Source organism: Pteropus vampyrus, unplaced genomic scaffold (assembly GCF_000151845.1).
Source record: "Pteropus vampyrus isolate Shadow unplaced genomic scaffold, Pvam_2.0 Scaffold85, whole genome shotgun sequence".
Lineage (NCBI taxonomy): Eukaryota > Metazoa > Chordata > Mammalia > Chiroptera > Pteropodidae > Pteropus > Pteropus vampyrus.
In genome coordinates, this window is record NW_011888866.1 from 1495159 (window position 1) to 1523038 (window position 27880).

The following is a 27880-nucleotide window of genomic DNA, read 5'->3' on the forward strand; positions in this document are numbered from 1 at the left end:
TAATATCACTTATATGTAAGATATTAACCTAAAAGCAACAAATGAACAGGACAGAGACTCATGGACATTGACAGGAGACTAGTGGTTACCAGAGGATAGGGAGAAAGGGGGAGGGGAGAGAGAGATGGGGTATTAGGGGTCAAATATGTGGTGACAGAAAGAAATCTAACTATGGGAGGTGAACACACAGTGTAAATATATATATATGCCTTACTGTTAAAATATATAACTGAAACTTACTGGATTTTGTTAACCAATGTCACCATAAAAATAAATAAATAGATAGATAGATAGATAGATAGATAGATAGATATATAACTGAAACTTACTGGATTTTGTTAACCAATGTCACCATAAAAATAAATAAATAAATAGATAGATAGATAGATAGATAGATAGATAAATAGATAAATAAGGGGTTGGATGTCAGAATGCTTTGATTTGAATCCTTACTAAATCAGTTACTGGCAGTGTGACTTTGGGTTAAACTATTTAGTCTCTCTCGCCTCTGCTTTTTTGTTTTTGTTTTTTGTTTTTCTCCAGGCAAAGGGGAATAATAAGAGCACCTAGTTTTTAGAGTTGCTCTGAGATTTATTAAGATAATACATGTAAAGCATTAGACATTGCCTGCCACATAGAAAGTGCTCAGAGGGTTAACTGCTGTTATTGTTCTGTTCACTTAGAGAATGTTAGAAAGCTTCAGAATGTTATAAATTCACTCGTAGTAACTATTAAGCCTACCCCTGTACTCAAATCTTTCAGCTTCCCTTATTTATTTCAGCTTTAGAAAGATAGTGGTAGTGCTATTTGGTTTATTTTCCAGTGCTTTGATAATTTTTACAACCCCTCTTTTTATTGGTGAATTTGGTTTTTTATGTATGCAATTGGTTTTTTATGTATGCAATTAAATTTGGATTTGTGCATTGGGCCATGAGTGGAAAAAGAACAGTTGGCCTTTAGTGGTATTAACCATTACTGTAAATTCAAAACAAAACAAAACAACGGCAGTTTTTTTTTCTTTGCCAGTATTTAGCTGGTTCATCAGGATTGTGAATTGGTGGTTCTTGAATACAAGCAAAACCCATTAGTTTGATTTAATTTTGTCTATAGTTCTTTACCTGCTGAATAAGCATGTCTGCTTCTTTTTTTTTTTTTTTGACTAGTTCTCATTATTGATGTAACAAAACAACTTGCCAGCATATTCAACATGTCTTTCCTTTTCTAAGTGTACTCACTTTCTAAATAGGGATAATAACAAAAAACCTGTTTTCTTTTTATCAGCTATTTAATTTTGTGTCACTAAACATTGATAATTTGTGTGGTTTAATGAGTAAAAGTCAGTGAGTCAGCCTAATGAAACCCTCTAAAAGGGAAGTCCTTAGAGTCAGGGGTGGAGAGAGCTGGATCACGGTGTGTACTTAAGTTTCAGTTGCAGAACTTTATAAATGGGTTGTCCCTCCTCCAATTCTAGAAATGCCCTTGAGAAGTAACCTCATTGACCTCTTTCTTTTATGAAGCTCTAAATCCATTAATTTATTTGAGTGTAGGTGTGGGTGTGACGGAGGGGTGATAGTGAATGACAAGTTCAGTTTTAAACATGTTGAAATTAACATTCCTTTGGGACGTGTGTGTGCGTATATCATGTTAGCAGTGGATATTCAGGGCTAGAGTCCAGGAGAGAGAAATTTGGACTGAAATCTAGCATATGAGAAGTAGGTGAAAGCCTTGGAAGTAGCTGGAATAACTCCCAAAAATGTATGTACAATGAAAGGAGGAGATAGAAATGGACCGAAGACAGAATCCATGGGGTCTGTCGACTATGATACTGCCATACTTCGAATCAGTTCTTTTAAAGTACTTTCATTAAAAAAAATAAAAAACAAAAAATAAAGTGCTTTTATTACATCAGTTCTAAGTTTAAATTAGATTCTGTGTAAATAATGAACTACATAGATCCAGGTCGTTCAATTCAATTCAGCAAATATTTATTGAGGTCCTTCTATGTGCTTTACCTTTGTTAGGCACTTGGGGATATAAACAAATTTGAAACTGTCTTTGCCGTCATGGACCTTCTAGACTAGTTTGTGAAGGCACTGAACAAATAATCACAAATAATACATAATTGCAAACTGTGCAGAATGCTGTGAAGATAAAGTACTGGGTACTGGGTGAGCATTTTAAGAGGGACCTGGTCTCCTATGGGTACTGTCAGGGATAGCTTCCATGAGGAAGTGACATTTATTTCAGCTAGTAACTATTGAGTACCTAATATGTCCCTGGTACTGGGTTGTTTAAACTGAAATCTTGTGATTGGACATTAATAGGGTGAAAGAGGGTAGGATGGAGAAGGCAGGCTCTAAATAGAGGGAACTACATGTGCAAAGGTCCTGCAGTAGAAAGGAGCATGGTACCTTCTGGGAATTGAACATCTCAGGTGTAGCTATAGAAGGGAGAAGAGTAAGGTGGGGGGCGGGGAAGAGGGGGAGAGGGGAGATTAGTTCATGGCCTTCTCAGCCATAAGAGAGATTTTGTTTTTTAGAGTAAAACTATCAAAAAGCTTCTGAAAAAAGTTTAAGTTTTCTCCCTTTTAAATATGCTTTATTAACTTTTATTATAGAAAAATTTTATACACACATATGCAGGGAGAGAGGGAGAGAGATTATTTCCCAACATTTAGTTTCAACAGTTATCAACTCATGAGCATTTTTATTTCATTTATACCCTTTGTACTGTTTTCACTCAACAACACTTCTGACACCAAATGTATGAGTTTTCCCTCACACCAGCCAATTTTTCAACTCTCCAGAAATTAACTGGGTGTCTTCCAATTTAGCTCAGTTTTGACACTAACTACTGGAAATTAGCACAGATCCCTCAGTTTAAGGGCTCATTCCCACAGAATTGGCCCCACTTCAGATGCCAATTGCAAGTCCCAGGTTGCCACCTATACTTCGGACCAACTAACTGGCTATAAATTGGGTGTTCCCAGTACCTCCTCATCATGTTTGATAATTTGCTAAAATGGCTCACAAACTCAGGGAAACACTTTACTTGTATTTACCGATTTATTATAAAGGCTACAACCCAGGAACAGCCACATGGAGAAATGCATAGGACAAGATATTTGTAGGAATTGGGGTAGGGTGGTGGAAGGATGGTGTAAAGAGCTTCCATGTCCTCCTTGGGCATTCTGGAAGCTCTACAAACCGTGTCATTTCGGGGTTTTTATTGAGGTTTTATTACTTCAGCATTGGTCAAATCATTGGCCATTGGTGATTTAGGTAAATTTTCATCCCCTATTCCACCCCCTACCTTGGAGATGAGGGTTCTAGGGCTGAAAATTTCAACTCTCTAATCATGGCTTAGTCTTGATTAGAGACTACTTGCCCCCATCTTGAAGCTATCTAGGGTCCCCTAGCCACCATTTATTTCGTTAGCATACAAAAGCTATTCTTACTAATCCAGTGATTCCAAGAGTTTAAGATGCTATGTGACTAAACTAGACAAAGAGCAAATATCTATTTCCCATCATACCACATGCTCCCATCCACTTTCCTTGCCTCTTCTATTATTTTGAAGTAAATAAGATCTCATAGTTCAGAGGATTTTGAAGCAAAGGAGGGACACAAGCAGGTTTGTTTTTTAAAACACTTCTCTGGCCTGGGAAGCAAAGGAGGATGCAGATAGTCATTTAGTAGATTATTTTGGTGGTCGAGATGAGAGATGATTGTAACATGAGCGAGTGAACATAGAGGTGTATGGATAAATTTGAGAGTTATTTAGGGAGTGATACACATATGCAAAAGTATGCGTGCTGGGGTATGTGAAAATTCTAAGATGGAAAAGGGTAAATCTTGCCTATAATAGAAGAAACAGACCAGACATGGAGTAGCATGGATTACATAGCTGGTGGTATGGGAAAAGGTAAGGGCATTCTTAATGTTTTTCTTTGATGCGTTTTGTTCAGCCTAACAAACTTTATTGACTACAGTATTGCATTACTAGTTCTCTTTGATACATTCAGGTTTTCTAAGCTGAGAGTGGTCACACCTCCTCCTCCTTCTTCGTATTACTTGCAAAGCTTGCTTCTTTACTTTTAATGTGGACTCCCAGACCAAGGGTGAGCAGTTTCTTTGTTCTCTTTGTTATGTGAAGCAACTTTTCACCTTTCTGAGCCATAGATCTGGCCTTGGTTTCACAGTATCTTCTTTTTTTTCTTCTCCTTATGCAATATGCCTTTTTTTTTTTTTCAAAAAAACTTTTTATTGTGATAAAATACCTATAACATTAAATTTACCATCTTAAAACCATTTTTGTACGTAGAGTCTAATGATATTAAATACTTTCATAATGTTGTGTAACCATTACCTTAGTCCATCTCCATAATTCTTTTTATCTTGTAAAGGTGAAACTATTCCATCAAAATATCAACTCCCCATCTCCCCCTACCATAAGCCCCTGGCAACCATCATTTTACTTTCTGTCTCTGATTTTGACTACAATAGTTTCCCCTAGTCTGTGGGAGAAATGTTCCAAGACCCCCAATGGATGCCTGAAACTGTGGATAGTACTGAACCCTATGTATACTATGTTTTTTCCTATGCATACATACCTATGATAACATTTAACTTATAAATTAGGCACAATAAGAGATTAACAATAACTAATAATACAATAGAATAATTACAACAATGTACTGTAATAAAAGTTGTGTGAATGGGGGTATCTCTCAAAATATCTTGTTGTACTATACTCAACTCTTCATCTTGTGATGATATGAGATAATACGGTGCCTGTACAATGAGATGAAGTGATATGAATGTAGGCATTGTGACCTAGCTATTGACTTTCTGACCGTAGGGCTATTTAGTGATTAATGGGCAGGTAGCAGTTACAGTGTGCATACCTTAGACAAAGAGATGATTCACATCCAGGGTGGGACATTGTGAGATTTCATCATGCTACTCAGAACAGCACGTAATTTAAGACTTATGAATTGTTTCTTTTTGGAATTTTTCATTTAATATTTTTGGACTTCAGTTGACTGCCAGTAACTGAAACCTTGGAAATAGAAACTGTAGATAAGAGGGAACTACTGTACACTAAGTACCTCATATGAGTGGAGTCATGCAATATTTGTCTTTTTGTGACTGGCTTATTTCACTTAGCATAATATTTCACTTAGCATAATGCTCTCAAGATTCATCCATGTTATAGCATGTATCAGATTTTTTTTTTTTTAAGACTACAAAAGCAGTGTTAGAGGGAAATTTATAGCAATACAAGACTGCCTCAAGAAACAGGAAAAACCTCAAACAAATAACCTTACATATAAAGGAACTAGAAAAAGAACAACCAAGTTCAAGGAGAGTAGATGGAAGGAAATAATAAAGATTAGAGTGGAAATAAATGAAAGAGTCCAAAAAGACAGTAGAAAAGATCAATGGAACCAAGAGCTGGTTCCTTGAAAAGGTAAACAAAATTGACAAACCTTTAGCCAGTCTCATCAAGATAAAAAGAGAGGGCCCAAATAAATAAAATCAGAAATAAAAAGGGAAAAATGACAGCTGACACCACAAAATACAAAGGATTTTAAGGAAATACTACAACAATTATATGCCAATAGATTGGACAACTTGGAAGAAATTGATAAATTCCCAGAAACATTCAATCTTCCAGGGTTGAATCAGGAAGAAACAAAACCAGAACAGACTGATAACTACTAACCAAATCAAATCAGTCGTCAAAAAATTCCTGACAAACAAAATGGCTTGGACCAAATGGCTTCATAGGTGAATTCCTGGACCAAATGGCTTCATAGGTGAATTTTACCAAACATTCCACAAAGAATTAATACCTATCCTTCTCAAACTATTCCAAAAATATTGAAAAGGAGAGAATGCTCCGAAACTCATTTTACAAGGCCAGCATTACCCTGATAGCAAAACCAAAGACATTACAAAAAAAGAAAATTTTAGGCCAATATCTCTAATGAACATAAATTCAAAAATCCTCAACAAAATATTAGCAAACCAAATTCAGCATTACATTAAAAAAATCATACATCATGATCGAGTGGGATTTATTCCTAGGATGCAAGGCTGGTTCAATATCCACAAATCAATTAACATGATACACCACATAAACAAAATGAACGATAAAAATAATGTGATCGTATCAATAGATGGAGAAAAAGCATTTGTCAAAACCCAACATTTATTTATGATAAAAACTCTCAGCAATGTGGGGATAAACAGAATATACCTCAATATAATTAAGGCCATATATGACAAACTCATAGCTAACATCGTACTCAAAGGTGAAAAGCTGAAAGTTTTTCTTTAAGATCAGGAACAAGACAAGGATATCCACTTGTCACTGCTTTTATTCAACATTGTATTGGAAGTCCTAGCCACAGCAATCAGACAAAAGGAAATAAAAGGCATTTAAATTGGAAAGGAAGAAGTAAAACTGTCATTATTTGCAGATGCACAATGCTGTACATAGAGAACCCTAAAGAATTCACCAAAAACTTATTAGAACTAATAAGTGAATTCAGTTAAGTAGCAAATATATTAAATAATAATATTTGAAAATCTGTTTTTATACACTAATAAACTATTAGAGAAATTAAGAAAACAATCCCATTTCCACTGCATCAAAAAGAATAAAATACCTAGTATATCCCTTGCTTATGGATTGGAAGAATTAACATTGTTAAAATGTCTATACTACCCAAAGCAATCTACAGATTCAGTGCAATCCCTTTGGTATCAAAATACCAAAGGCAATTTCACAGAACTGGAGCAAATAATCCTAAAATTTATATGGAACCACAAAAGACCTCAAGTAGCCAAAGCAACATTGAGAAAGAAGAACAAAGTTGGAGATACCGCACTACCTTATATCAAATGGTATTACAAGACTACAGTAATCAAAACAGCATAGTACTGGAATAAAAACAGACACATAGATCAGTGGAACAGACTAGAGAGCCCAGAAATAAACCCACACTTATATGATTTTCTGCAGTTGCTCTGTATGGACTTTTCTCTTGTTCATTTTTATGGTATTGAGTGTTCTATAATATTCCTGATTTAATGGCACCCTCTTATGTCACTATAGCAAAGTCCAAGTACTTTAGGGTGTTTTCTTTGTTGTTGTTTTAAGAGCTTTGTAAGTGTCCAATTTTATGGTTCTTTTATCTCGCAGAACCCTGAACATTTCTCACCTCTTTTTCTTTTACCCTTCACCACCAGTTGCTAAAGGATACTTCTCTCTTCCTTTTTGTCTTTTTTTTTTCCTTCTCTACACATTTCAAAAAATGCTCCTTTAATCACCCCTGTCTTTTAAAATTATATGTGTTCCTTTAAGTCATACCCGTCCCTTTAAATTAAACATACTTTGAAATCTCTTCCTTGTAGTCTGTTCTGCCTGGACACTTTTCCAGTATTTTCAGATTTATTGTGGATTTAATCTTTCTGACAGTCATTCCAAATAACCTTTAGGCCCCTTCACTACCCTTTCTCTTCTGTCTTTTCTGCAGTTTTTTTTTAGTCTGCTTTTGCTTGCCACAAAGCCTTGTGCCTGGATGGAGGTGAGAGTGGTGATTTTTCTCTTTTTATTCACAGTTTATTTTTAATTTTGTCAATATGTGTCTTCAAATTATGCTGCAGGGGTAGTTTTATGTAGAATTTCTTTTTCTTCTTATCGTTTAGAAATAAATTTGGGGAGGTAGTTATGCAACTGCCATTGTCCTCAGCTGTCTTGGAAGTCTTGGATTACTTAATAATTGTTGATGGCACAACTAGCCATCCACCTGGAAATAAAATTGGAATCCAGTTTTATACCATGTAGGAGTTACTAAAATTCCAGGTACATTAAAGACTCATGTGTAAGAAAATCTAGGTGGATACCTGTATGATCTGTAATCTGAGTGTGAAGGTGGAGGGATGCTCTTTTAACCGAGAATAGAAAGCAGAAGCTATAAAAGAAAAGATGTGTGTGTATGCAGAGGATAGAAGAAATATTTGCAATGTTGAGGACAATGATAAAGTATAAAAACTTTTTATAAATTGACAAGAATGATAACCCAGTAGAAAAATACATGATTAGAAAGACATGAATAAGTATTTTTTAGTAGAGTATATCCAAATAATCAATAAACATAAGATGTTCAGATTTATTAGTAATCAAGGAAATTCAAGTTAGAGCAACAACATGTCCCTTTATAGCTATCGAACTAGCAAAATTAAAAAAAACAAAGCAGAATTATCTATGGCTTTCAGGGATGGAGATAAATAAGGTACTTTTATATCTTCTGCACAATATTTAAGAACTACTTAATGAAGGGGGAGAAGGCTTGTGTTTTTCCCTTTCTCAAATACAAACTTTCCAAATATCTAATAAAGATAAATTAAGCATAGTAATCAAGCTTGAGAAGGGAAGTGTCATCAAATTTATATTTAGAACTTAACAGGGCATATTGAGAAACAGGAAACTCCTTTTAATTAGTCTGGTTTCTCTAACAGTGGAGTTCTTTCTTGAAGATCTATCTATATCATGAAAATAAAATGCCATTCAGTGTTTCAGGATCTTTCTCTACTACCAGCTGTTATGACTGCCATTCTGGGGACTAGCTTAAAAGGTAGGACTTAGTCCTAACCTCTCCCTCAATATTTTATGAAGAAATTTTTCAAACATACAGCAAAGTTGAAAAGATTTTAAAATGAACAGAAATATACTCACCACTGAGATTCTACCATTAATATTTTACTATACTTGTTTTATCACATATCTATCTATATCTTTACACACACAGATATCAATGCATTTTACTTTTTGATGCATTTCAAAATAAATTACAAACATCAGTATACTTACCCCTAAATATACTTCAGTATGCGTATCAACTGGGGTTCAGTGTTTATTGAAGTAAAATTTACATACAATGAAATTTAAAAATCTTAAGGGTATATTCACTAAGTTTTGACAAATGCATACGTCTTTTAATCCAGTGTTACCATCACCTCAAGAAGTTCCTTCATGTCCCTTCCCAGTCTATTTATGCCCTCACCTTCTAGGGGCAACCACTACATTGATTTAAGCCTTTTTATGGACATATGTTTTAGTTTGCGTAAATCCCTAGGAGAGGAATTTTGGTTCATTGAGTAGATTTATGTTTAATTTTGTAAGAAACTACTGGACATCTTTCTAAAGTGATTGTTTCTTTTTACACAGAGATTTATAAGAGTTCTCATTCTACATCTTTGCTTACTTTTGGTGTCGTTAGCCATTTATTTTAGCTGTACTTTTGAATGTGTAATAGTATATATCTTTATGTTTTTCATTTGTATTTTTCTGGGTAATAATGATGTTGACTACTTTTCTTGTGCTTATTGATCATTCATATATCTCGTGAAGTTTCATTTAAAAATTACATTGTCCTTTTTATTATTGAATTGTAGGAGTTCCTAATGTATCTTGGATGCTGGTCCTTTGTGAGATATATGTTTGTGAATATCCTAGAGGACTTTTAAGTACTTTTTTTAAGTACATTTTTTTTCAATGAATACTTACCAAGCACTTACTATGGGCTGGAATACAGCAGTAAACACAATATACAAAATCATTTCTGCCCTTTTGGAGTCGTTGTGGTTCCTTAATACGTCCAGGGAGACCAGTAAGAAGTCTTCTTCAGTGATCCAAGAGCTGATGGCTTGGACCAGAGTTTTAGCAATGGTGGGGGTGAGAATTATTTGGCTTCTTGATACTTTTTGAAAGTAGAGCTGACTAATTGAATTTGGAATATAAGAGAGGGAGGAATCAATGATGACTCTTCAGGTTTTTGGTCAAAAGAACTAGAATGATAGAGTTGCCATTTATTGAAATGTGAAAATCTACAGGAAGAACAGGTTTGGGAGTGGGTGGTGATAGTGTTGGATTAGGTTAGGAATTCACTTTTGAATATATTGACTTTGAGATGCGTATTAGATACCTATCTATATGGAGCAGTCAAGTGGGCAGTTTGTGTGTGTGTGTGTGTGTGTGTGTGTGTGTGTGTGTGTGTGTGTGTGTATTAGATATATGAGTTTGGAGTTCAGGAAGGAGGTGCGGGTTGGAAATAGAAATTTGGGATTTGTCAGCATTTAGAACCCACTGTTGTACTGAGAGTGGAACTAGAACCTGAAGAGAAAAGGGTATACAAATCGCTAATTTTTAAAATAAACTTTTTATTTTGGGAGACTTTTAAATTTACACAAAAGTTGCAAAGATAGTACAGAGTTCCCATATGCCCTTCATCCATTTCCCTGTAAAATTAACATCTTACATAACCATGGTACATTACTGTTAACTAAAGACCAGATTTTGTGTTTTAACAGTTTGAAATCACTAATTGTAATGTAAGGTGGAAGTTTAGAAACATTTTATGAATCACCTATATAAGTTTTTGACTTTTTTTTCTTCTCTCTTGATAGAACTAATGGCTAAAGAGTAAATCAACATGGCAACTATGGTTCCGCCAGTGAAACTGAAGTGGCTTGAACACCTCAACAGCTCCTGGATTACAGAGGACAGTGAATCTATTGCTACAAGAGAGGGAGTTGCTGTTCTATATTCTAAACTGGTCAGCAATAAGGAAGTAGTACCTTTGCCCCAACAAGTTTTGTGCCTCAAAGGACCACAGTTGCCAGACTTTGAACGTGAGTCTCTTTCAAGTGATGAACAGGACCACTATTTGGATGCCCTTCTTAGCAGCCAGCTAGCACTAGCGAAGATGGTATGTTCAGATTCCCCATTTGCTGGGGCACTTCGAAAACGACTGCTTGTACTCCAGCGTGTTTTTTATGCACTTTCTAATAAATACCACGACAAAGGCAAAGTGAAACAGCAACAGCATTCTCCAGAGAGCAGCTCTGGTTCAGCAGATGTCCATTCTGTTAGCGAACGACCCCGGTCAAGCACTGATGCACTTATAGAAATGGGCGTTCGAACTGGTCTAAGTTTATTATTTGCACTTCTAAGACAAAGTTGGATGATGCCTGTGTCGGGACCCGGTCTCAGTCTTTGCAACGATGTTATTCATACTGCAATTGAAGTTGTGAGCTCTTTGCCACCATTATCTTTAGCAAATGAAAGCAAGATTCCTCCTATGGGCTTGGACTGCTTATCACAAGTAACAACATTTCTTAAAGGAGTAACTATTCCCAATTCTGGGGCAGACACTTTAGGTCGTAGATTAGCTTCTGAGTTGCTGCTTGGTTTAGCAGCTCAGCGAGGTTCTTTGCGATATCTTCTTGAATGGATAGAAATGGCTTTGGGGGCTTCAGCAGTTGTAAATTCCATGGAGAAAAGCAAATTACTATCAAGCCAGGAAGGAATGATCAGCTTTGACTGCTTTATGATGATATTAATGCAGATGAGGCGTTCTTTGGTATGTATTACAAATCTCTATTATCTAACAATTTTGGGAAAAGTCAACTCAGCTCTTAATAAATTTGTGTTAATAGTGAATGATTTGAGAGTTTTACTGGTGATTGTTGGGTTAGTTAAATATTTTATACTCTGAAGAAATTTTTATACATGTTGATGTGAATATGTAATTCAAGGACAGGCTAATTGGTATAGTGGATCAGAAGTCAGTATCCACTCTATCAGGTGTAGATAGACCACTGGATCAGGAATCAGGATTATAGTTTTATGGCTTCTTATGTGAACTTGGGAAATTCATCTAACTTTTCTATGTAGTGGTAAACTTATATGTAAAAATGGGGCCTTGGCTAGTGAATGTGGAGGTCTTTTGAAAAAAATCTCTAATTTCATCCTTCTCAATTTTTATTAAGTATTTACTATATGCCAAGTGTTATTCTAGTCCCTAGGGATACAGCAGAGAAAAATACAATTTCTTCCCCATGGAGCTAACAGCCTAGTAAGGGAACCAGATAATAAATATATGATTTCACATAGTGAGAAGTCCTAAAATTAGGGAGGGAAAGAGAGCCTATCATAGAAAATGATAGGCTTGGGGCAGAGAGTGGGGAGGGTAAAGTGTGCTGTTTTAGTTAATGTGCTCAGGGAAGGACTCTGAATTGTGATATTTTAGCAGAGACTTGAATAGAAGGGAGTAATGAGCTAATAAGCAAAGATCCGTGGAAAGAGTGTATTGTTCCTGGAGGAAATTAATTGCTTTACTTTCATAGAGAAAGTAACCTTGGGTACCATATTAAAGAATAAATAATAAAATATAGTATATGATAATTTCAAGAGAGTCTAAGACTGAAATATAATGCCTTTGTGAAAACTAGAAATAAAAATTCAAATTAAGTATACAAAGTTAGCATATAAAGATTGAAATGTTTATAAACTATTTCAGTTAGGTTACATTGTTAGTCTTTTTGGTGTCTTTTATTACCAAATATCAATTAACAAATTTAATTAAAATAACTGAAAATACTACTTATGAATACGTATGTATATTTCAAGACATTTTTCCTTTAAACAAGTTGAGGGCTCTTGGATTGACAAGAATGTTTCATAAAAACAATTATATTGAATTTATTTTCAAACCAGGGCATTTAATTTTCACCTGGTTTACATTTTGCATTTGTGATCTTAATGGCAAATACTGGGTCATTTTTTTTTTTTTACAAATTACTGTAAATTAGTACTTGGAGATTTTAAATGATAAGATCTATGAAATTCGAATTTCTTAATATTAAATAAAATTAAGACAAGAAAAGTATGCAGTACTTTGGGATACGAAGTGTTGGGAAGGGCCCTGTGATCTTTACATGAAGTGGAAACCTGGTGCTAGAGGTGCAATGGTCAAAGTAAGAGAGGTTTGAGGGAACAGCTATCAGAGGCAAGTAGGCTTTTTTCTGTTTTCTTATTCAATATTTAAACCCACTTACTTGAACATCTATTTTTCTAATTTTATTTTCTGATCCTTAATACTTTCTGGTAATGTTCTCTAAATTTACAATCTTTGCAAATATGTAATGCCATTTAATGACCTGAAATAATGTTGCTATTAATGGTCATATATTAGTATTTCTGGAGGAGTCATTTAATTCTTCATTTTACAGTCTATTTATTTTGCATTGCTTTGTTACAAAGAAAACATTAATTATTGCACAATCTAATTATGTGAATATATGTTTGCCCATGATGTAGTTTCCTTTTTAAAATATTAAATACCCTGAGTTAGAGACCTCTTCTCCACCTTATCTTCTGAGTCCTTATCCCTTAGTGGGAAGAGGGTACCCCAGGAAACTAGATTGCTTTCCTCAGTATCTATTTAGCCACATTGTCTTTTAGCATGTTGGAAATAGGTTCATATGCATATTTGGCTGTTTAAATTGATGCTATAAGCTTAAGAATTCTTTATAGTAAATACTTACCTACCTACATATGTAAATGTTTTAATCTTCATTTATTAACTTAAATTAGCAATCTCATTCCTTTATTGGCTTCTTTTATTTACTGTTCCCCAATACCTGGGACAAGGGAGGAGGAGGACTAACCTTTCTGTTCTGGTTAGGGTCATTACTCAAGTTGGATGGTCTCCTTGCCTGTAACCTTGGGGACCGATGGGCAAGGAAACCCCAGGGTAGTAGAATATTTCTTGGGACCCCATTTACTGGATATTGACCACCCAAAGAGTGTGTAATTGACAAAATTTTGCCTCCTTGACTGTTTCTGGGTCAAACCCTGTGACTCTTAGAAATAAATCGCTTTTTAATGTGATCAGTGAGAGATTGGCACTTAATTTACTCTTCTACTTTATAGCCATATCTTTTATAACACTTAGATAGATGTAAAAGTTGGTTTCATGACCTGATGTTCAGATTTGATCTCAATATACATGATCATAATATAAACAGTTCCTCAAATTTTTTGGTCTATTTAAGTGATTTCAATACATATGTCTCACTTCTTTCAAAAATGTATCCCACAATGTTTTAATTCTAGGGTTCATCTGCTGATCGGAGTCAGTGGAGGGAGCCAACCAGAACGTCTGATGGCTTGTGCTCACTCTATGAAGCAGCTTTGTGTCTCTTTGAAGAGGTATGTAATAATCATGGCTTTTTCCTTAAAAATTACGTGTGTTAAAATGCTATAGCATGTATTTATTCCTTTAAAAAAACCATTCAGTCGCTAGAAAGGATGCAAAAAGAAAGTGACATCAGTGGTTGCCTCTAGAAAGTGGAGCTGGAGTTTCTGGCTTCACGGACGGGGAGGCATACTTTTCAATGTATACCCTTTTATTTATTTTGAACTTTATATCATGTATAGGTAACTATTTTTAAAAATATTATTAAATAAAACAGATATGGAAAGACGTACAAACAAATGTATGGTTTAATGAATTATCATTAAAAAAATATTCTTCTAGGGTTGGCTCCATCGTGTAGTGGTTAGCACGTCTGCTTTACATGCAGAAGGTCCTGGGTTTATGCCCCAGGTAGAGCCACAGACCATACCCTGGGTGTGTCATCCTGGGTGTGCCAGGCCACAGGTGTGCCAGGCCCCCTGGGTATGCTGGGTGCGCCAGGCCCCAGGGGTACAGCAGGCCCCATGGGCATGCTGCGAGTGTGTGAGAGGAGATGCCCTGCCTTCAGAGAGCCAGTTCTTAAGGGGAAATGGCAATATCCATAGGTCAGAGGTGGAAGTTGGGGTGGGGGGTGGGGATTAAAGAAGGGGAAAATAAAATATCCTTCTAATCTGTACCCAAGTAAAGAAATAAAATTTCGTAGCTACTCTAGAAGCCCTTTTACTTCCTAGCCATAACCTTTTTCCTCTTCCCCTTAGTAACCACTATCCTAACTTTTCGAATTCAGATGCCTCTCAATTTACGATGGAGTTATATCCCAATAAAGTCATTGTAAATTTAAAACATTTTTAAGTAGAAATGCACTTAATGTACTTACCCTGCCAAACATCATAGCTTAGCCTAGCCTACCTTAAACATGCTTAGAACACTTACATTAGCCTACAATTAAGCACCAAGCCTATTTTATAATAAAATGTTGAATATCTCATGTGGTTTATTAAGTGTATTGCTTTTGCACCATTTTAAAGTCAAAAACTGTAAGTTAAGCCATTGTAAGTTGGGGACTATCTGTAATCACTTCCTTGATTTTTTTTATAGTTGTGTCACACAGGTATGCATCCCTAGACACTGTAGTTCAATCTTGCTCATTAAAATAAAAGGCAAATCTTGAATCTCTTAATCTAGAGGTTCCCTTCCATTTTTTCCTTTTTTCAATGTATTTGTTCAGGAACCTGGGTTTTTTAGGCCATAGTATTGCCCACAATGTGGATTTTGCTGATCGATTACTCATAATCTAGTTCAATATGTTCTGTGTATTTCCTGCAAATTGGCAGGTGGATCCAGAGACTTGATCAGTCTTAGGTTTGATCACTTTGGCAAGACTATACATGGTGCTGTGATCTTCCAGCAGATTCTATACGATTGTCTCTCTTTTCGTAGTTTTAGCAGCCCTTGATGCTTAATGACTAGATCTTTTCATTCACTTGTGGTTGATTGCAGTGGTGATATTCTATCATTTCTCTTACATTTACTAATTAGAAAGTTTTTATAAAGAGATGATTTCTTTATTGACTAGTTACTCTGCTACATTTCACATAGAAAAGGTAGAATAAATGCTTGACTTCCCCCACCTGTTTTTTTTAACATTAAATTTTATTTACTAGATTTCAGTTTAATGAATTGGACTCCTGCCCTCTTCTAAACTTAACCAATTGATTTCATTTGAAAAATATCATTATGAACTGATAGATTTAAACCTATTTGACTTTCAATCCATTGAATTATTATCTGTAGTGAAGCTCGTATTATTTCATCTTTGTCCAAGAGTCTTTCAGGGTAGTCACCTCTTCAGGGTGATTCTTTAGTTATTTTGATAGTTTCTTTGATAGTTTCTTTGCTCTCTGACACATCAAATTGTTCCAGACTCATCTTGTACATTTCTTGCCCCAGATCTGGAACCTACTAGCTATTTTTACAAAAAGCCTTGGTTTCTTTTAGTGGGAAATAGTATTTCAGGACCACAATCAGGGTGCTAAATATGCTCACTGCTGCTGAGTTGATATCGTTTTTAGGTTTTTATAGTGGACAGAGCTAAGAGTGTGTGTGTGTGTGTGTGCGTGCATGAAGTTTAAATCTAAAATTATTCTCAAGTTGATACTGATAATTTCAATTTCAGGGCTATAGAAGTTTTACTTAACCTTTTGTACATTACATTTATATCTCCTTCTAAACTAAGAACGCTATTCTCAAGGATACAAGGCTGATAGAATTAGAATATCCTCTGATTACTTATTTGTTTTAATCACATATTATACACACACAAACAGTAGTCCTAAAATAAGACAAATATTACCACTGTATGATTACTGATAATAATCTTTACATATGTTCTTCCCATTTTTTTATAGTTGTATATATCTACATAGAGCATATATACTCTGTATTTTAATCCTCATTTAGTTTTAGTTCTGCAAATAACTACATATTTAATGTTCACTCCCAGTTTCTGTGTTGATGTCCTTTTTTTAAGGGGGGGATTGTCTAAAACTCATTCTTTATTTTTCAATAAACGCTCATAGGAACAAGATTCTCTTAGTTTTTTCATGTTAATAATTGCTGTGTTCTTTATACTTGAAGTCAGTTTTGAGAATATAAAATTTTTGGCTCACATTTTCTTCTGCATCTTAAATATGTTCATCCATTTTCTTCTTGCATAAACATTTGCTGCCAAAGTCTGAAGATAATCTGATTTTCTTTCTCATATGAGTCATATGCTTGTTTTGCTGAGAAGCCTGAAGGATCTTGTTTTCTTTAAAGATCAGTAATTTTACTAAAATATATCTTGATATTATTTATTCTGGATTGATATTCTGAGATGTGAGAATTTCAATATGTAGTTTCAAATCTTTTTTATTTCAGGAAAGTTTTCCTGAATTATAATTTTAGTATTATTCTTATTCTTTTTATTCTTTTCATTCTCTTCTTTAAGGACCCTTAGTATCTGTATGTTGGATACTTGCCTAACTAGTATGTCAGTTTTTCTTGAATACTTTTTATATCTTTATTTTTAAATTTTTAAAAAATTGTTTGTTGCTTTCGAGGTATCTACTAAATTGGATTTCTCCTAGTTTAGTCTTCATTTCTGAAAATTTTTTAAATTTTTAATTCTTGAGTTCTGTTACCTCATTTTTCAGTGTTTCTGTTTCAGATTTGTGTTTTTCTGTCATATTTTATATCATTTTCTTAATCCCTTTAGCTTGCTTTGAAATAAGTTAGTTTAACTTGTTTTGCGGGCATTTCCTTCCTGGAATGCTTTTATTGTAGGAATGTTATTCTGCCTCTTTCCCTTCTTTTTTCTAATAGTAACTTCAGATGGAGTTTGACCTTAACGCTTTTCTGTTGCTTATTTTTATGCAAAATTTGTTTTCCTGAACTTTTAGAATGGGATGAGATTCAGGATAACTTTTCTAACTCCACAGACTCCCTCCCTCTACAATTTTTGTGTAATGTTAAAAAAAGATGGTGGTTTTCTAATGTGTTTCTCTCCCCAACTTTTATCTTGCCCTCAGTCTTTCCTCTCTGTTGTCTGTATTCTGCTCGATTTTTATTCCATTCCTAGCAGTTTCTTCCTAGTGTAGACGCTCTGTCCTTTAAGGGAATCTGGCTTACCAATGTCAAGAGTACACAAGAGCAATCCTTCTTTTAGATTACTCTAGTTTCTTTTGAACTTCTCATGATGGATTCCTTGTACTTACTTAGCCGCTCTCAGAGAGGGCAGAGATCTTCCCAGTTGCAACTGCTGTTCTTAGGTTGGTTCACTCTTCTTTCCAGTGAATACCTGATTGGCTGTTTTGGGTTTTTCCTGTTCTGAGGTCTGTCAGACACTATTGCTTTCACCTGCACAGATGTCATTACCGTGCAGATTTTGTGTTTGGTGGTGGTTTGTCTGCATCTGCTTATATTGGAATTATTGGTGCTACCTCGTTGCCCGGTTTTATTTTGAATGTTAAGCATTGGTTTGGAGTTTTGCCTTCTAGTTGCTCTGTATAGTGAGTCAGAGTGTTTAGAAAACTACATTGCTCTTACTTTTGTCATCTTTCCCAAATCCTACCCACTCCCTAGTTGCTTTCAAAACACATATTTCTAAGCTCTGTGAACAGATTTTTTTCCTGCCTCCCTCCTCTTTTTGAGGGGATCAGAGGGTTCTGATTTTCCTTATGTCCTATTACAGTAATAGTTTTTAGATAAAAAATTCTAACCGTCCTCCATTTGTCTCTAGCAAAATTTCAGATCTTTTATTAGGGACTAGTAGCCTTCACTTATGCGTATTTTGTATGTTCTTAAAACTGTCCTTATGTTCACTGGAAAATATTTGTCTAACATTATATTGTTTTGGATACTATTTAAAGAATTCGACTAAAATTACTTGATCCTCTCCCATTTAATAGGCTGGTAATCCAATACACTGACTTTTGAAGATTCCCCTTTTATTGTTTTATTTGATTCAGCAAAAAACCTAAAAGGCAGATAACATATTGACCACAGTTATAGTTAAAGTTAATATCTTTATTATATGGAGTTCATACAAGTCAATAAAAAAACCCATTAAGCTCTAATAAATAAGTGTGCAGACATTAGTGCACTTTAGTTCTAAAAACTTTAGTTCTGTTCATAATAAGGATATGTGAAGTTAAAATAATGCATCCTCTTTTCCCCTCTTAAGTTGGCAAAATAATAAAAAGCACAATACTTATTATTGGTGTGGACTCAGTGAGACTTGTACTCTCATATAGATTTATTCCTTGGTTAGGGTAACTGGCCACTCTGGGTCCTATGCTTTTGGTGGGGGTGGGAAGAAGCCTGGATTTTTAAAGAACATGAATGGCAGCAGACTATACCATTATATTCAACACAAATGGTAAATAAGCCATGATTTTTATATACACATTTGTACATATGTGTGAATGTTGAATTATTCTGGACCTTTACTGTTTTTAGGACAGCCCTTCTTTCGTATATTGCTGGTGATATAATGTTGTAGCACCATTTTGGAAAGCAATTTGGTATAGTATGTTTCAAGAATCACAAGATTGTTGTCACTTTTTTGGATACAGCAGTCTCATTTCTGAGTTTTTTTTACTAAGGAAGTAATAAAAAAAAGTAACAACTATATTCTTAAAAATGGTTTATATTACAAATAAGTAGAAATCTAAATGTCCTATTAGAGGAAAGTGGTCAAGTGAAGTGTGATTTTTACATTAGGTAGAATATTATAGGTTAAATCATGAAGATTATTAGGTAGATACATGGAAATTTTGCATGTCTTTTGTATCATCCACCGTGATAACTATGTTAAAGAACATGTATATGCAAAATTCTAGAAGGACATATATTAAAAAAAGATAACATTTATTGTATTAAGGTGATGTATTAAGGTGATGGGATTATCAGTGGTTTTTTAAGCTTTGTTTTTCTATAATGCTGTTTTGTGAAGTAATAAAATTTTTAGTGAAAAAGGTTTGATCGTGTGTCTCCATCTCTCCGTTTTTGCCATCTTTTTTTAGTATCTTTTAGTGGTTTATTCTACAATAGTTTATAGTATAGCCATCTATGTTTAAGGTTGAATGTGTTGTTAGATTATTCGAGCAGTTAAGAGTTTTAGAAGGGAAGTCAACAGTGATTTCAGAGAATATTTATAAAAATGTCTATTTTAAAAATCTCTTGACTATTTCTTTTATGTTTTTAATTTTAATAGGTTTGCAGAATGGCTTCTGATTACTCAAGAACATGTGCTAGCCCAGATAGCATTCAGACTGGTGATGCTCCCATTGTCTCAGAAACCTGTGAGGTTTATGTTTGGGGGAGCAACAGCAGCCATCAGTTGGTAGAAGGCACACAAGAGAAAATATTACAGCCCAAACTGGCTCCCAGTTTCTCTGATGCTCAGACTGTGAGTTCTCTGCATTTCTTACAAATTGATAGATGATGGCAGGGTTTGCTTTAAATAATGTTGAGTGTTTTTTAAATGAGTGATGATTCTTGATTGTTTCTTATCTACATTTTTTCTATATCATACTGTCAGTGTTTTCATTTTAATAGAAAAAAATATTTTTAGTTCCCCATTTCCCTAGCACTGTTAGCAAGTTTCAAAAAATTAATTTGGGATCTGGATTTTTAAAAAGAATTATGAATGAGAAAATATTTACCATTATATTCGATACAAATGGCAAATAAGACAATTAAAAATTAGAATTTTCCCTTTGGCATTTTCTTATTACGATCACTTTTTAACATTTGTAGCTACCATTTAACCAAGCTAGAACTTTTTATTTTATTATTTTCTCTAAAACATTTCTTAAAATGAGTTTAGAATATATTTTATATGGTTCTTGCCATAATGAACCCTAAAGAGTTTGTTGGAAAATATGTATTTTATTTCTTGCTCATCACCAATTATAGGAGCAGGTTAAAACATTTTACTTTGTTGTTTCCTTGAACCATGACCAGGCCGATGACCTGAAAAGATAAAATATATACTAATTTGAGCTTAACAATAAAATGAACATGAAAAGGCCAGTAATAGTTTTCTTAATTTTTCTATGTACTTTTAAATCCCTGTGTAGATTTATGCCTTGTTCTGCTTTAAAAGACTTCCTTTGAGTTTCTTTGGTAAAACCAGCCTGAAATATTATACTTTGATTCTCATAGAAGCATTTTATATTTACAGTTCTTTTTGTTTGCTTATAGATTGAAGCTGGACAATACTGCACTTTTGTCATTTCTACGGATGGCTCTGTCAGAGCTTGTGGTAAAGGCAGCTATGGGAGACTGGGCCTTGGAGATTCTAATAATCAGTCTACTTTAAAAAAGTTAACATTCGAGCCTCACAGGTCAATTAAAAAGGTTTCATCTTCTAAAGGATCTGACGGTCACACTTTAGCTTTTACAACAGAAGGAGAAGTCTTCAGTTGGGGAGATGGTGACTATGGGAAACTGGGTCATGGAAATAGTTCAACACAGAAATATCCCAAACTCATTCAGGGCCCTCTGCAGGGAAAGGTATGTGCTTTCTTTTTGGATTTAAAAATAATTAGATGCACTTGGTGCTATAATTGACAGTATCTTTCAGATTTTGATTTGTTCTCTCTGAAGTTGTCCTTCCCCCAGCTTCTCTTTTGTATATCTGCTTTATGGTTTACAAAACACTTATAAATATTATTTTAATTCTTACAGCAACCTTGTTAAATTGATTATTTTCTCATTTCACAGATAAAGAAGCAAAATAATCCATTCAACGAATGTTCATTTTGCACCTTTCAAGTGCCAGGCTGTGTTTTAGACATTAGACATAGGGCAGTGAACAGAACAGACAAGATCCTTGCTCTCATGGAGCTTTAATCTGTGGGATAGAAATAAGAAATAAATAAACAAGAGATAACATGGTGTTAAAGAATAATAAAGAAGAAAGTTGAGAGTTGTTATAGATATTAACTTGGACAGGTTGTGGTATTACATAATGAGGTCAGAGAGTTGGTTCTCTTGGAGGAGATGGCATTTTAACAGAAACTTAAATGAGGCATTTAGAGGGTTAAGTAACTTGCCCAAGGTCACACACAAATAATTGGCACCATTAGAAAATGAATTTAGATCTCTTCTTATTTCTATTTTACCTTTCTTTAAAGAAGTGAAGATATTTTTCTAAACTTACATGCGGTTGTATGGGTTCCTCCATTTTAAGATTTCATTCTTCCATGAAAGTTTTCTTATATAAAAATCTTTTGAAGTTTTAATTTTATACCAGGATTACAAGTGAGATACTTTTCCTTCATGGAAGATTGTCTGACAAGCTTGGCTAATCAATTCAATTTTACTTTATTATACCTTTCAGTATTTTAACTTAGACATCAACCCCAAAGCAATGAGCCGCGGTACATTCCACTTGAGAGCATCAGGGGATTCTTGTTAAGATGTTGAATATGGCCTCTATAGAACTTCAGACAAATATTTGAAGTTGTATTTTCCTAGTCTTTGTAGCACCTTCTTAATTTCAGTTCTTTTTAACTTTCTTATAATCATTTTAATGTTCTATTTTGTAATGGAAACATTGCCAATTAAAATTAACTTGTATGAATGTCATGAAGGAAAGATCTCCTAAAAAGTAAATTAATAATTTACAGATAAAAATTTTAGTAGTTCTTAATATATTATTTAGAAGTGTATTAAGTGCTCAGTATTTTTAATTGAATCTAAATTTTGAATTTTCTAAAGTGAGTTCTAATTTTTGAGGTTGAAGAGACTAGAAATTGAAAAGGCATGGAGTTATTATCATAGACATTTTTTCTGTTTCTTTTTTCAGTAGTCAATGAAAAGATAGAGTGGCCCCCAAGTTATGTCGTTATATACCCTTATTCCCCTGATTCTGTTAATCAACTCTATAGCTAATTGAAGGTAAAGAAATACTGTCAGGAGTTTAATTAATATAAGCTTAAATTCTGCTTAGATCTTTCTGTGTTGGTTATGGTCAGTGTGTTTCTGAGTGTTATCTCTATGATGCAATGAGTTTTTTTTGATTAGCAAAGATTACAGGTTTTATGTTAACATTATATTTAAAAATTTTTTCTTTTTCCCATTAGTGTTTAAATCCCTCCCAACTCTTTGACTTGATTGGTGACATAATATTCTTAAAAGTGGTTAGATTGATGTATTTGGAGGTGAGGGGCTACTAGCCTTCACAGTGCCTTTAAGTAAATTAAGAAAAGTTGTCCTCTCCTCTAGATGGAATCCAGGGTACATGACTTGGCAAACATAGAGCACATGGCACATAGGCTGTATTTCAGCACTTTCTTGACCCTTTAGCCAGGTACTCTTGTCCTGGGCACGTCCTCTACAACTATACATGGCAATTCCTGGATAAGTTATGATTATTAGGATCTCTGAAATCTCTGTATGTAAGATCAAATATGAATTATACGTTTTAGCATCTTTGTGTTGATCAAATTCACTGTGTGTGCAATGCAGGTAGTTGTTTGTGTGTCAGCTGGATACAGACATAGTGCTGCTGTCACAGAAGATGGTGAATTATACACATGGGGTGAAGGAGACTTTGGAAGATTAGGTAAGATTTTTAAAAATGGAAATTATTCTCACAGAAAAATAGAAATAATAATGATTACTAAGAAAGACTGAAACTAGAATTAATAGGCCAGAAACTGTCATATATTTCATTAGTTTTAAGTTCAGAGGAAGATAAGTTTATATAGAGAATACCTAGATTCTGGTGCTGAAATTTAAAATTTAATTAAATCTAACACGTAGTTACAGAGTGTGTACTATAAGGAGGCACTAAGGATTTCAGGGAGAAAAAAAGATACCATCATGATCCTGAAGTATGTAATCTAGTAGATAGTAAAATTAAATCTATATGAACATGATACTAGATAGCATTAGGTAAGCGCTGTTAGAGGAGCATAAATAGAATGATCTAATGATTTATTGAAAGGACTGGGTCCCTTAGTTTGGGGGCAACCTAGAAGATTGGATAATGAGATGTTAGAAATGATTCTGTTTTTCATATATTTAAGTGCACTTAAAAATACCTCAATTCTGTTATTAACTTTTAATGTGTATTCTACCTGTGAAATAATGGCCTAAAGAAAAACAGTTAACATTATTTCTTTTTTGTTCTATGTGTTTTATCCAAGGTCACGGTGACAGTAATAGCCGTAACATTCCAACTTTAGTAAAAGACATTAGCAATGTAGGAGAGGTTTCTTGTGGCAGTTCACATACTATTGCTTTATCTAAAGATGGGAGAACTGTATGGTCTTTTGGAGGAGGAGACAATGGTATGTAAAGAATTATTTATTGATAGTTTTGACGTTTTTTCCTTGAAATTTTAAAAATTATTTTTCAGTTATATATGCCTGTTGTAGAAAAACCCAATACAGACAGCAGAAATTTAAAAACCTAAAATGAGCTATTTCTACAAATGGTTGCTGTAAAATTTTTGTTAAAATTTTCATAGATATCTAACTCTATGTGCATTTACACAATTTATACATATATTTCTACATAGATGTCTTTAAAAACCAAAGCGGTCCTGTATTTACCATAGGTATTATTTTATAACCTGCTGTTTTTTATCTAATACTATTTTAAGAATATCTTTCTATGTCAATAAGCATAGCTCTCTTCATTTTTCTTTTAAATGACTCAAAATATTTTCATGTGATTGTAGCACAACTTATAAAACTAGTTTATTGTTGAGTATCTACACAGTTTCCAACTTTTTTTCAGTATTAAAAACAATACAGTGAATGACTAAATCTTTGCCTACCTTACTTAGTCACTCTTACCAGCAATGAGAGACTGCTGCCTTCCCCATATTCCTCGACAATACTGGGTATTAAAATGAAGATAATTTAAAAAGTAATTTCAGTAGTAAAAACGGCAGCATTTAATTTGTATTTTCTTGATTCTTAGTAATGTTGAATTTATGTGTGTTGACCATTTGCTTTTATTCTTTAGTGATTGGCTAAGTCTTCTATTTCATGGGCTATTAAATCTTTTCAAAAATTAAAAACAATTATATTCATATACATTTTAATGTAGGCCCTGCTTATTATATCAGCAAATTTTATGTTAGAAATATTACCATTAAAGGAAGGACAGAAAAATAGTTTTCCATATCTCTCTTATAGGGGTTTTAATTGCTTAAAATTAAGATTCAGAAGGGTATTGGTTGTTGTTTGTTTTTTTCCTGTAAACAGAAACATTAATTTGTTAACATCCTCTGCTGTCAGAAACTTAGAGCTTTCCATATCTGTCAGGTTAATGATAGAAAGATTAATATTACTTATCAACTTAAATACTTAGAAAAAGAGTAGAGATTTTTTAAAACAAGTTTAATTTAAATGTGTTTGTTTTTCTAGGCAAACTTGGCCATGGTGATACCAACAGAGTGTATAAACCTAAAGTTATTGAAGCTTTACAAGGAATGTTCATTCGCAAAGTTTGTGCTGGGAGCCAGTCTTCACTTGCTTTGACCTCAACAGGGCAGGTAGGGCTAAGGGATGAGCATAAAAGGCTTATCTGGGTGTTTCCGAGGAGGAGGTGATAAAAAGTAACAATTGCATTTAAATTTTAAAGTTAAAAAATACATTATATTTATTTATTTAATTAAATTTACTGGGGTGACATTGGTTAATAAAATAATAACAGGTTTCAAGTATACAGTATAATGTGTCATATGTATATTGCATTATGTATTCACCACCTAAATCTCTTTCTGTAATATGTTTGACCCTTATCTACTTCCACCCTCCTCTTTTCTCTGGTAACCACTAAACTGTTGTCTGTGTCTATGAGTTTTTGTCTTGTTCTTTTGTTGCTTTCAGTTTTATATCCCATATATAAGTAAAATTATATGGTTCTCAACTTTTTCTTCATGACTTATTTTGCTTAGCATGATAATCTCAAGATCTGTTCATGCTGTTGCAAATGGTAGTATTTCATCTTTTCTTATGGCTGAGTAATATTCAATTGTATATGTGTACCACATCTTTATCCATTCATCTATCAGAGGACACTTTGGTTGTTTCCATTGTCTTGGCCACCATGAATAATGCTGTAGTGAACATTGGGGTGTATATATCTTTACAGATAAATACTTTCAAATTTTTGGGGTAGATACCCAGAAGAGAGATTGCTGGATCATATGGTAATTCTATTCTTAATTTTTTGAGGAATCTTCATGCTGTTTTCCATAGTGGCTGTACCAATTTACATTCCCACCAGCGGTATATGAGGGTTCCTTTTTCCCCATAACCTCTCTTGTTATTACTTGTCATCTTGATAATAGTCATTCTAACAGGGGTGAATAGATATCTCATTGTGGTTTTGATTTGTAATACCTGTCGTTCTCAAAAAAATACATTTTAAAGGCAGTCTACTGAAATGAAATATTTTCTCCTGTTTGAAGAAGTAGAATATCTGAGAAGGAACCAGATTTTCTGACCTGGCCTTTGTGACCCAAATAAATCTGCCCTCAGCCCCCTGTTCTTTGTATTAAGATGGTTTTATAAAACCTTTTTTTAGCCTTCTTTGTAAGTGGTAATTAAATTTTTTATAACAATGAAGTGAGGTAGTTTTTAAATTATAAACTTAAGTTTTATAATTTGTATAATTTATTTTATATGATCACACCTCGGTCTAATAAACCAAGAAATATTTGTTGACACCTTTAGAGTGAGAAACATTTAAAGGAGAATTTTTAAGATAGCAACAGTATTTCCAAGCTGCTGAGATTGGGCAAATATAACATAATGCAAGCCAATTAGTGGCTTTGGAAGAATCTCTCAGAAGATTATTCCATTTTTTCTGTGAACAATTATTTTTCTTTTCAGCTCAGCTTTTTGCCTGTACAATGAATGTTTAAAAACAGCAAAATAAATCACTATGAAAATCTTTAAAATAATCAAAACAGTAAATATTTTTAACAGAAAGTCATTATGTAGTATCAAACCACACTGTTTATGGTATTTATTCCTAATACCTTGGGATCTTATGTGTAGTGTATTTGTTTGTTTCAGGTGTATGCTTGGGGCTGTGGTGCTTGTCTAGGTTGTGGTTCTTCAGAAGCTACTGCTTTGAGACCCAAGCTCATTGAAGAACTGGCTGCCACAAGAATAGTTGATATTTCTATTGGAGACAGCCATTGTTTGGCTCTTTCTCACGGTAAAGTCATCTGTTTTTAAAGAAATCGTATTAACTGTCACCTTCCAGAAAAATAATACATTTAAATTGGGCTTTTCTTTTCTTTGTGTTTTGGTTTTAGATAATGAGGTTTATGCCTGGGGCAATAATTCAATGGGGCAGTGTGGCCAAGGAAATTCCACAGGTCCTATTACTAAACCAAAGAAAGTGAGTGGCTTAGATGGCATAGCTATTCAGCAGATCTCCGCTGGGACGTCACATAGTTTAGCATGGACTGCTCTTCCTAGGGACAGGTATGAGTGCCCACATTTAAAAAATGTTGTGCTTTTATAACAGCAGAAACATCAGTAAAAACAGAAATAACCATACTTTGTTCATAAAATGCCCTTCTAAACACTTCTAGTATTGATTTTTTGCTATCATAGAAATGACATCTAGGTTTCTTTCAATTTGCATGTTGAGATTAGGTATGTTTTATAAACACGAAGTTATACCCTGTATTTCAGATATTTTCTTAAGTGTCTTCTAAACATTTTGAATTCCTTCTCTGTCTCCAGGTAACTGATTTTAAAAATTAAATGTCTACATATCAAGAAGAAGTTAAATAAAGTTAAAACTAGGCTTTATTGATTCAAATAGTTGATTAGCCTCAATGCCCTTTATCTGGTAGATTTTTTTTGGGGGGGGGGGAAACAGTGGCCATACTTTTATTATTATTTTTTTAATTATTTTTTTTGTTTGTTTTAGGCGAGGCAACCTCACAGATTGACCTCACAGATTGCAAAGACCTTGTCAGCTTACAATCTCTTATTTTTTTATTTTTTATGCCTACAGCGCCTGGTCTTTCTAGGTGGTCTCCCATCCAAGTACTAACCAGGCCCAACCCTGCTTAGCTTCCAATATCAGATGGGATCGGACTTGTTCAGGGTAGCATGGCCATAGATGCAGTGGCCATACTTTTAATAAAGAAATTACTTTTTGCAGAAATTTAGCTTTTTCTTTAAAGTGGTAATCAGATCTTTTTAGATAATCAGGTAGGTGATTTTTAGCCAATATTAGGAGATCGAATTTTAAGGAATTTAAGGGTTGTTTCAGGTATTTGCAGATGCACGT

The 27880-nt window shown here is 34.0% G+C and overlaps 1 protein-coding gene and 1 pseudogene across 16 annotated transcripts in view; one reads left to right on the plus strand and one right to left on the minus strand.

Annotated features, from left to right (window-relative positions):
• HERC1 (HECT and RLD domain containing E3 ubiquitin protein ligase family member 1) overlaps positions 1–27880 on the plus strand; it is a 175427-nt gene that overhangs the window by 26636 nt on the left and 120911 nt on the right. For all 16 annotated transcript variants that reach the window (XM_023532512.1, XM_023532511.1, XM_023532510.1 and 13 more), the window contains 9 exons: positions 10479–11434; positions 13972–14067; positions 19809–20003; positions 20801–21112; positions 23072–23168; positions 23755–23898; positions 24985–25112; positions 26644–26788; positions 26889–27060. In XM_023532512.1, the coding sequence (XP_023388280.1) occupies positions 10505–11434; positions 13972–14067; positions 19809–20003; positions 20801–21112; positions 23072–23168; positions 23755–23898; positions 24985–25112; positions 26644–26788; positions 26889–27060 (2219 nt within the window). In that variant the 5' untranslated portion in view covers positions 10479–10504. The remainder of the gene's footprint in view (positions 1–10478; positions 11435–13971; positions 14068–19808; positions 20004–20800; positions 21113–23071; positions 23169–23754; positions 23899–24984; positions 25113–26643; positions 26789–26888; positions 27061–27880) is intronic.
• LOC111742072 lies at positions 27593–27711 on the minus strand (annotated as a pseudogene).